We start from the raw sequence: 11,605 nt of genomic DNA, 5'->3' as shown, positions 1-11,605 counted from the left end.
CACTTCCCAGTTTGTATCGTGTTCACGTATGTTCATCCCTTCCGCTTCGTTTGTGTGCATGCACTTAAATTCGGCAAAGCCGTGGTCACTTTCTGTTGCTTAATTAACATGGTGATGCTAGCCAGCAAACGACTATACCAAAATTCATCTGTGGAGATTTTCCGCACTGTGTAAAAGTTTGCTGAATTTATACCAGAGAAATATAATCAGGCTTCAGGCTTTCAGTTTGTGGTGTGTTTTTTGTTAATCATAAGTGACATTTCAGAGAAAATGGGGTGAATTTCCGAACATAAAAAGGGTATTTTAAACTCAAAAACTTGACTTATTCTCCAGATTTTCCACACATGTTGCATATTTGAATAATTGAAAGAATGTTTGAAAAAGGTTACTATGTTATGTTTAAGCTATTGTGAATTGTCCTTTGTTAGTTTGATCAATTTCAGTTTTCGATTTCAGTCGGCCATGATTTATGTGTGCACATGTGCACATACGCTACTAAGGACAAATGATTCTCACGCAAAATATTCAATTTGCAATAACTTGAAAATACTACCAATGTTTTTTATCAGGTCTTAATACACATAGCACTTGATTTCGTTTGTTTGGATAAACTGGAGAAGGTGGGAGAGACTGTGGATGTATTTTCTTTTCAAATCCGATTTTCAATCACTTTTTCGGAAATTTTTTCAAATTTGGTACAACTGGGTTCATTATAATACGATGGTTTAATGTTTGATCAATCTTTAGTTATCTGGTTATCTCTGTAAACTTCATTTTTTTGTATTTTGTTTAAAAATAAATAATAGTCTCCATCCGCAGAAAGAAGTGTCCAAACAATGTCCGACGTCACGTGCCTCGAAATCTACAGTTAAGTGACCGAGTGCACATGTGCTAATTCTCAACTAAGTGGTGCACAAGGGCATGTGGGTGAACATACGTGTGTTATTTGGGTGTGATCCCTGGCTACATGGTCTTTCAGGTTTAAGGGCTTCTGCTTAGTGCCCCCGAATAGAGATATTGACAAATGGGAAGAGCCACCAACATAGGGCTGGATAGCTCAGTTGGTAGAGCATCAGGACGGTATTCTGGAGGCTGCAGGTTCAAATCCTGCGCTAGTCAATTTCTTCGTTCACCTATAATCATTTATAAGCACCTAGTCAGTTTCCCTATATAATTAGTTTCATGATAAATGTAAACACTTGAAACATTTCTCAAGTGTTTGCAGTTACCTGGCTGTGGACATTTCATTCTTTCCAAGAAGAAAAAAATTGCTGCATGGATGCACGCATTTTCAACCAAAATATACAGAGTTTTAAAACCATCTCATCTGTACTGTTAAGTGGCAATAAATCCAAGTGGAAAGAAATCACTTCTCTAAGAAATTTCCAACATGCAGTGTATCTGAACTTTAACACCTTGATCTACAACTTGTTCCAAATTAACTTTGAACCAGTTTGGGACAGAGGCAGTAACACACTGGCCATTCATGATAATGTTAAAGTTTAAAAAAATGCCCACAGAATGTGTTCTAAAGTGGCAGCCTGTCCTACCCCAAAATATGCATCCATGCCTGGAGGAGTTATCCAGGGAAACTCCAATCCCCACTTGGTTTAGATTTAAAGTTTGGAAGCTCTGAGATGAGGGAAGTTATGTGGACCTGGCCTGGCTAAAGCTTAGTCACTGTCAGAGTGTAGTCCTTCAGTGTCCGTTTGTTGTTCTGGCAGTACATTCTCCTGAGGTCTACAGATGGGTAGAAGATCTCCCCATGCGGAGTACCGGGCACACCGATACAGCTCCCTACAGGGAAAGTTGAGAAGAGTTTTGACACTTGGAATCCTTTATATATGCAGCAGTGTATATGCTTGTTCTTGGGGCAGCACTTGTGGGTTGAGTGGATAGGTGGGGGAATGTCTAAAAATGGACTTCCAAAAGCAATGTCTGTAAGAGTCATTCACTCAAGAGAGGTTGTTCATTGCTAGGAGATACTTGTGACACTAATGTGTGTAGCTTGAGGCATTTTAAACTAGAACTTCAGTCACTTAACAGCCGTCTGATAGACTTTTATCATCATGCTGCCATGTTTGTCTTGTTCCCTGTAGACCCAATGGCAATAGTAACACAACATCACACATTGATAAATATGTGAAGGGAACAGACTATATGTCCTTCCAGCCATAGGCTGCCTCTGAATCTGTTGTCTGGAGCTAGGTCTAGGCCTTCACTCCATTGGAAATACAAGGGGATGTGTGGACAACAGACGTAGCCATAGCTCTGGAATCTTGTTTTGGACACGGCCTCAGTTTGGTTACATTGCTTTGAATGGTAGAAAAGCAAGATGGCTGCCCTATGATAGAGGTCTATAGGCCGACTTGTTTCATTACTGCGGGCAGAAAAATGACAAAATTGCCAAGAGTTCTAGTTTAGTTGTTTTGTGTTGGTGCTGGGTGAATAATGTAACGGCTTCCTTCCTCCATGCAGCAATCAAGTCACTGGAAACTCAAATCCGTTTATGAAGCCATCGATCTCGTAATTCTCCAAAATTAGCTTGAAAGAACGGATGACTATTGTTTCATATACTCTACATAATAAGCATAAATATAAAATTAAAAATTGTCGAGACTGTCCCAGTATGGGTCTACTCAAAGACTTAAATATTCATGTAAATGTCAATCAACATCCTGTTCAGAGAGCAAGGAGAAGTGGACCTCCTGCCTTCCCTCAAATGGGTGTCTTATCACTTGAATTAAGACAGACTGACCTCCCATGCTTGGCCCTTGTGATGACTGCTTCTTCAAGCTGACCATTGGAACAACAGAGCCTGCAGATTACATGACGAGAACGTGGCAAAACTGGACGGACAATTCTCGGCCAATGGCCAGTATCATCACCTGTTAAAAAAAAAGTTGAGATCAATCTGACAAGCAGAATAAGAATCCATTACTACTGTGGTGCGATACTCACGTGCAGATGGTACATGCATGTCACATGGTCTCCTCCACCAACAGGGTGATGTGCCTTGTAAAATTCATGTGGCCTCAAGATTAAGAATATGTGCGTCAGTGCTGTGCCACTGCGGTAATGACATGTCCTCAGATTAGTCTCAATAAGGGTGCTAACTTACCTGCATATAGCAACAATGGCACCCTGTGTATGGGAACCATTGAGCTATACATGTATATAAAAACTAGAGCACTAACTTCTCATTCTCAGGGTGGAGAAAATTTGACGTCGTCCTGGGTGCAGACATTTGAATCTCTGTGCGTGTTTGTAGAACATTCAAAATCAGATACAATGAATATCCAATTATGTATTCCAAATGCAACACGCAAGTTCAACACACACAAACGTCAGTGCGTCTTTTGAATAAGACACGTATACACATACAGAGCAATGGCACATGCTTATTCACATCCATAGCTGATTATTTTAAATTGAATGTTTCCCTTACAATTGAGCAAGGTCGATTTCATATGCATATCTTTTGATGACTGTCTTTTGATTAATAAGTTCAGGTAAATTCAAAGTCGTTCCCGTAATTCAGCCAGTGTTGAGTGAGTTGACAGCTCTGGAGCAGCAGCTGTCATGAGCATTGTGTACCGATAAAATCCAATTAAAAAATGTCACAACAAAATTCACATGCAGTGCATACGTGCACGCATTTGCTTAGTGTGCATTCAGGTTGTTTGCGTATCAGTTTTGTTGACTTATCATTTTAGAACACAGATGTACATATGCAATAGCCTACAACATTTCAAGTTTTCCATAGGTTTGTGCACAAACATGGATGCGCCCCGCTGGCATTACTTTGTACGTGAGACAGCACTCTAGTTTTCATATATATATAGCTGTATGGTGTGAATTCCGTCTTGTGCAATTGATGCAGAGAACATATGATCTGAATGTATGCAATCTATGAAGGCCCTGTTTGTTTCACGTGGATCTGGATCTTGTTGATTGATCCCAACACTGGTTCACTCCATCTGTTAGGCGGGTTCTGGTGTCAGTGAACCGACGTTGGATCACTGATCTCGATCGGAGCTGTGTAAAGCAGACCGTAAGTCTTCATAAAGTACGACCAGTGTCGGGCCAACCTCTTTCTTTTTCACTGGTGAGGGAGTACCTCACAGAAACTGGACACATTAGCTGCATGCAAGATGCTTGACAATGGCTGGATAAGGAAGCCACTTGCTAGCAACTGCAACTGATTGCCATAGGCTTGCATGTAATTGCTGGTCATAGCCAAGGAATTTCAATGCATCCTTTGGCTTTATCACTTGCTGCCAGGGGACCCGTTTTCGAACACATAGGTTTTATACATGAAACCGGGGAGCCTGAAACCTGGACAAAAGAGCTGGGCCTTGTAACAAAAGACCGTGCTCGGCACAAAAGACTGAGCTGCTGGGCGTTATCGACAATTTTTCACTTTCAATAGTGGAGATAATCCAGCCTTGTTTTGAAACAGTATACCACGGTTTGGGGCATTTAGTGCAAGCAGATTATCACCGGGGACAAAAGCGCTCCACCACCGCAGCAATGAGCCACACAGCACTGCTGCACGCTAATCTGGCCCCTATTGAAAAGAGGACAGCAGTGCACTGTGCCAGGTTAGTGAACAAAAGAAAGTTATATAACACCGCACAATCTGGGCTCTTTTTACAAGGATGCAGGCCTGGCTGAAATACTTGGGCATCAATAGATTTCGTCTGTCAGGCTACAGTGGCCACCAGACAGTAATTCATGTAGGTGTAAACGTCCATTAATTGAAATGATGAAGTTTGAAGATTTTTGAAAACTGAAAATCTTGAAATTCACCCGTATGTATGCACTGCATTCTTCAAACCACCCGGCAGCATGTGGTTAAAATAGGGTGTGATATCCCTTGTTGTTTTAGGTACACAAAAATTAACTTCTGCATATGCATAAAGAATTTGCTTCTGTGAATGGGGGATTCTGAGTTCAAATGCATGGAGACTGAGGGTTCACAGCATTTAAAAGTCGTGCACTGAACATTATATAGTGTATTACCTGATATTCTGGGACCTTTCCTGAGCACAAGGTAGGAGAATCGCTCCTTGATGATCTCTTCTCTTTTGCTGAAGTGATGAAAGTCCTGCTCAAAGTTGCAGGGGGTTTTGGAGCTGTCTGTGATCCTGGGGCAGTCTTGGTCATGCTGACACTACCACAAAACATGCAAGCCACATAAATCTTCAAATGACGTCAGAAGCTTTTTCAATATGTTTATTTGTTTTTTCAAAGACAAGTCCATTAATAGGAAATGTAATATTCTACCAGAAACTACTAAATTCTGTGAAGTATGCCACCACAGCAGGAATAGGTAGTAGCTAAAGAGTGTGGGTACAAGCGTCACTCAAGAAAGCCCTCTACGTTTTGGAGACGTGAAAAGTTAGCCAAGTCCTACATATTCCTAAATGGGCAGTTTTGAGAGGCCAGTGAAAATTTATATGGAGAAAGAAGTTGCATGCTTCACAGGCAGAGGACAATGACGCTTTATGTAGGAACCAACTTGAGAATGAGTCCCCCCAAAAAATCTCATCTTACTTCTAAAAGGCACACAAAAATTTTCTTAGAGGAGGTACCGCACACCCATCCAAAATAATTATATTGTAAAGAAGCAGAATTCCAATGTATTAATATATTTACATGCATTTTCAAACATTTCCATTTTCCCTCAAAGTTTCCTTAACAATTAGTTTTGTATTTTCTCCCTCTGGGGAAAACATTGCAAGGTCATAGACCATGCCTGACTTAATGTCGAGAGAAAGTATAACTTACTGGGGCAAACACGTGACCAGCAAGGGTTGTGGAATGCTCGACCAATCCTACTTCTTCCCTTGCAACCTCCCTAGTAACACCCTCGGCGACCCTTCTTTTGAGCAGGTTCCTTTCCTCCTCTTTCTGGATGTCATTCAGAATGAAGTCCCTGGCCTCCATGATGGTCTTGTAGCCTTCATTTGTGCCACACTCGATGAGTATCAAAAACTGATCCGTTTTACGCCACAATGTCCGGAGGGTATTCAGGCGATCTGTTCTGCTTGGAAGCTCAAGCAGGGAGTAGGCACTTATCGTAAGGTCATATTTCTTCTGTCCATAATAATGAAAACAAAACAAGCCAGGCTAAATTTGAGAAATGGAGGCAGCGACCAGAAAATGTTTATAAAACCATTGATTTTGGGGGGAAACCACAAATTTTCTGCCATGTAGGCTGATGTAGTTTCCAACGGGCTCTGACATTGCTACCTGTTTTTTACTACCATCCGTCATGTTCACCAGTATACTGGGTACAACAGTTACTGGTCACATTGTTGGCTGCTCTACACAAATAACTAGCATGCATGTGAGATACTGGTTAGCACAGCTACATTGTAAACTCAGCATTTCAACTCTGAGTCCTGGATACCAAGGCCAATTTGTTGACAGCTGTACGGACAATGTTGACAGCTGTACGGAATTTTTGGGAGTTCGCATCCACACAAAATGGGCCCAGACCTGTAGTGACATGGGCAAGAAGTGTCTGAAGTAGACACCCTTGATGATGTTTCTGCTCTCTCCATCTTCAGTTTGTCTTTCCTTCATCAATGCCTCTGCCACATCATGCATCTCCCTGGATGTATCTACACAGTAGAACTCCTTGATTGTGTTGCCCCAGAGAGCATGCGCAGCCCTTTAAGACAAAAGAGGGTAAAATTGTAGAAAACAAATTTGGTACAGAGATCAATGATGTTAGGTCATCTTTTCACAGGTCACATCACTCCACATCTTAGACACATCTTTTTTTTAATTGATCCATGTGGAACAGAAGAGGTAACTTTGACGCAGGAGTGTGTAAATTTCACGAATAATGATTTGCCCTTCTGACATTTTTGTTTGTGGAATCTGAAACTCAGTGTTTGCAAATGGCACAAAAAAGTAATGAGCTGGCTCAAGTACACCTCTAATAATGACCTCCTTCTTGCTGATGGAGACAAGAATTTCACGAAACTGATATTTGGAAAAAAACTCAAAAAGGGGAAATTTTTGATGGGTAAAAATCTGTCGCAAATTGAAGTGTTTTATATGAGGGACATACAGTCAAAATTTCAACCCGGGAAAGTGAATTTGGTTTAAATAGGAGTGATTTGAAATTTTTGGCATGTTGTGTGGGAGTTTTGTACACAAGAACAAAGGAAATATCCCACAAGTATTGGTGATCTAACTATAGTCTATACTTGACCTTGCCAATAGAAGCTGGAGCTGCAATTAATGAAACCCTCTCCACAAAAAAGGAATTTTATGAGGCCCCATGGGAGCATTTAAGGCAACTTACCATGACACAGTCCCAATACCAGACCCAAAGTCAAGCAAAGCCTCAGGACTGAAGTCGGGCACCCTTTTCTTGATCTGCAAAAGAACAATGGAAGATGAAATCATTGAGATGCAACCTAGTGCAACAAACTAACTGCATAGGGCAACATATTATTCTTTTTGTTTGTTTGTTTGTTTGTTTGTTTGTTGGGGTGTTGGGGTGTTTGTTTGTTTCATGGAGACTCAAGCCTATTTTCTTCATTTCTTTGATCCTTGTTTTATGTTGTATCAAACTTTACAACTCCAACCAAGTCTTTCAAAATTTAACAGATACACATCAAGTGTACTTACATCATAATGCAAGATGCCCTAGTTTGGTACATTTTACAAAATAAGGAAACCAACAAAGTTCTGCTGGTTAATTTTCAGATCAAGTTCTCAAGAAATAACAATGTTAATAACATGGAACCAAACAAAGAAAGTGGTTATGTTTTGTTATATTCTAATAAGACAGACCTTTTTGTGTATTTAGGAATGTCAAGAGGTGATTCCAGCTTTTATGTGGTCATTCACAGAAATTGTTGGGAGATGTAATCTAAAAATCAAACAAGTATCTCTCAGGGGCTTTGATCTTTAGACATAATTGTGGGTTACAATTCATGTACCTCGTGCAGCACCCTGTAAATAGTGGCATAGTTTGGAGCTATTCTGGACATTGTGTATGCACACACTGTTGTTTCATCAAACCTAGAAGCAAGATTAAAACAAAAATATTTTTGAGTTTTAATATCTTCTCTGTTCACAGCAGAATCCTCTGGCTGCATAAATTAATGCCACAATGTAATGGATGGGAATATTAATTTACATGTATTTTTGATTTATTACAACTTATACATTTACTTAAAGTGTTTCTTGAGCAGGCTGATGGATAAATTTTCAACACAGTCAGAGGCAAATGCAATGCAAACAATTTGTCCAGAGAAAAGCATGTCACCGTTAAACCTTTTAAGGAAAGTGTCTAGTGGTTAGTAGAATGGTTCTAACTGCTCACCTGATAGGCTGCCAGTGATAGATATGCCTCCTCAGTTTGTTCATGATGGAGGCCACTTTCTTTTTGTGGTCTTTAGGCAAGTCTTGACTGTGCAACATGTCCTCATCAATATCTGACACAACAGCAAAACAAAGGGGAAAGAAAAGAATTCCACATTAAACTGGAATTAAACCTTGCAATACATCAAGTTTGCAGGTGGGTTATCCTTTGAGTCCTTTGGTACTGTAAATCCCTTATTACATTTGTGCCTGATATTGAGAATGAACTATGATTGACATGACTGACCTTTGATTCAGCTGTGAATGACGTGTGAATTGTTTGTCATCTAACTTGTGGTTGACTTGTAAGTTGACATGTGATGGACTTGTCAATGACTTATGACAAAGTTGTGAATAAGTTGTGATTGATTCATGAACAATCTGCAATTGATATGTGATTCTAACTTAGTTGCAAACATCTTGTAATTGACTGAAGAACTTGTGGTCAAGTGGTGAATGATTGTGATTGACTGGAGTTGTGAATGACGTGATTGAGCTTTGAAAGACTTATGGCTGACTTTTGATTGACGGGGGTGAGTTTAGATTGAATGGTGATTGACTGGGGTGAAGAGTCTTGTTCTCCAGGTAAAGAAAGTATCATTCACCCCCCCCCAAAAAAATGCATCATCCTACCCTCCACGCCTTGCAGCTGTGCATACTCCTGAGCCTTGGCCCTGAGCTGTGCTTCTTCCAATGGCAGCTGGCGGCTCCAGAGGTAATTGCTGAGCGCCTTGGCACGAGGTGCAAGCTGTTTCATGGGCTTGTCTGAGGAACAGGATGGTTTTCATGCTTCAAGTTATACAGTTGTGACCAAGTCAACAAAAGTCGGCATTTTTGGTAGTCGAACTGAATTCCGAATTGTGTGACAAGTTTGGTCATTTTCATTGGGAAAAAGGTGATTCAAGCTAGATACATTATGTGAAGAGTATAAAACTGATCTTTTTTCGATTGAACTGTCTGTTCTTATACATGTACTTGGCTGATGCAAAACCACATCATGGAGTTGGTGCATTGAACACTTTTAGATGAAGTACATTAGTCATTTAAGTAGCAACAAAAAGTTTTAGAGATTGGCAAATGCACAGGCAAGGACGACAAGTGGCTTCACTGGTGAACAAATCTACATAGAGCACTTCTTCAGACGCTAAAGAGTTGGAAAATTTCCAAGTCAATTTTCAAAATATCATTTTTGGAAATGGAGAATATCTTGATCTCACTGATTAGTGCTTAGAAATATCACTCATATCAAAATTTGCAGTATGTACACAAAGCATACTGTCAAGACTGTATACTTTGAAATATGCCCTCATGGAATGGAAAATCAATGGAATCTTTTTATTCAAATTTTATCAAAGCTTCAAAGAAATTTGGTGCAGACAGCAGGAGAGCTGTCTTTGAGCTCACCAGCCAGGTATCGATTAAGGGTCTGTAGTAAAGCATCAGGAAGTTTGACATTTTTTGTTCGCATAATTCCTGGATGTTTTCGGAATGTTTTCAATTCAGTCAGTGAGTTGTCCACTGTGGTTTGGTAGTTTGCCACAGTTGCTAACTGGAAATAAAACAAAGAACAAAAAACAAAAAATTAAGCATAACATACAATATCCAAAATTTGACACTGTGATGCAGGAAATCATCCAAACTTGGCTGACTGCTTTCAGTTCTTATTGTTCTTAATTCATGCCAACAATGTACATCACAGTCAAGAGTAGCACAGGAATGACAAAATTAAGCATAATGACTGTGGTCAGGCAGGGACCTAGTCTTCCCATATCTAGTTGTGAATAAAAATATAGTCCTAAAGTCATTGATATGTGATACTTCATAAGACAGTAGAAGCGTAGATCACAACTCAGGGACTGTCCCTAAATGTGGAGAAGTCCCTTTATTTTGGGGACAAAATCAGTTTCCCAAAACAGAGAATGCCCCCCCCCCAAGTGGGGACAATTTTTTTAAAGTGGGCTTGGAGATCCTACCATTGCCCTGGGTATTCTTTTATTGCCATAATTAGATGCAGCAGAAAAAACACCCAAGGCTGCCGTAAAAAAAATCCTACCATTTACTTCTAGGATTATGAGCAAGAGTATGCAATTTAGCATAAAAGGTGGGAAAAAGACTGTAACAGAAAAATTGTTTCCAATATCAATCCTTTACATATTGTAGCGTGTCCTACTGATCAGCGTTCCACGCTGGTATAGAATGACACACAGCCGCAACTCGCCGTTTTGGTCACGAAATCTGTTTTTTAATGCTGTCGTCCACAACAATGCATTTTCAGCTCAACTCTAACCATGGCACCTGTCGGCAGGGACTGTGCAGGCGCGAGGCGGGAAAACCGCGGGCTGTTTACATTACCAGCGCGGGCAGCCAGCCAACTCCATGCGGGTCCGAGCTGGCGCCCCCCTCGGCCGGACCTGCCGGCGCTACAATATACTTAATCTAGAGTAACATGGCGCAAAGTTTATAAAACAATTTAAATATCTTACATGAATGAAAAATGTGGGAGAAAAAAATGATAATAGTGCACGGATATTTTTGACCCTAGTCCACTTGGGAAAAAGGTCCCCTTTTATGGGGACATTCTCTCTTTTGGGGGACTGGTGTTGTCCCCTCTAAATCCAGGGACAGTCTCTGAGTTGTGATTTGCACCTCTACAGCAGGAATGTTTCAACAGACAAAAGACTTTGGATGACAATTGCAATGCAAAACACATAGCTCTACTGCGTGGGGTGTTAGTATTCCTCTTTTTCGAATTTTGGACAGGATCGGTTATATTCAATTACACTGTCATGGCGTTATTTGTGTCTAGAGGCCTACATATCAATTGAATCCTAGTTTTATAGAGTAACTATGCTAGCTGGTAATTTCGCCCCAATTATCAGTATTATTGTTGAGGCATAGCATAATCACATTTGGCATGTTTAGGCCTTGGCCCAGTACAAGTGTAAGAATAAATTCACAATTTCTCTTTCAGTTCAAGCGATGATTAAAACACACAAATATGTTAACAAGGCCAATGAAAGAATGAACTTACCCATCTCTTTACATTCATTATTACACCTGATCTTAAAACGATTCGATGCATTTTCCGTTTCCCGGCAAGCAATCGAAACATGCTGTCCATGGAGGCTGCCATCTTGCTTAGTCTGTTCCCGAGTTCTGCCTGCACCTAGCTGGGCTTCCTTCGCGTAATTTTCATAACAAAATGATGTAGGTA

At 40.4% G+C, this 11,605-nt stretch overlaps 1 protein-coding gene across 1 annotated transcript; it reads right to left on the bottom strand.

Annotated features, from left to right (window-relative positions):
• Positions 1-706: 706 nt before the first annotated feature.
• mettl17 (methyltransferase like 17) lies at positions 707-11,554 on the bottom strand. Its single transcript, XM_022236205.2, has 11 exons — positions 11,423-11,554; positions 9,796-9,940; positions 9,025-9,156; positions 8,354-8,465; positions 7,968-8,049; positions 7,325-7,398; positions 6,508-6,682; positions 5,794-6,102; positions 5,026-5,176; positions 2,759-2,888; positions 707-1,797 (listed from the first exon to the last, which is right to left on the bottom strand). The coding sequence occupies exons 1-11, from the start codon at positions 11,522-11,524 to the stop codon at positions 1,674-1,676; spliced, it is 1,536 nt and encodes a 511-aa protein (XP_022091897.1). The 5' UTR covers positions 11,525-11,554; the 3' UTR covers positions 707-1,673.
• Between the last annotated feature and the right edge of the window lie 51 nt (positions 11,555-11,605).

Source organism: Acanthaster planci, linkage group LG06 (assembly GCF_054643075.1).
Source record: "Acanthaster planci isolate LZ-2023a linkage group LG06, COTS_SCS, whole genome shotgun sequence".
In the NCBI taxonomy this organism is placed as follows: domain Eukaryota; kingdom Metazoa; phylum Echinodermata; class Asteroidea; order Valvatida; family Acanthasteridae; genus Acanthaster; species Acanthaster planci.
Note: the sequence above shows the minus strand (reverse complement) of the source record. Positions and strands in the feature narration are given on the sequence as shown.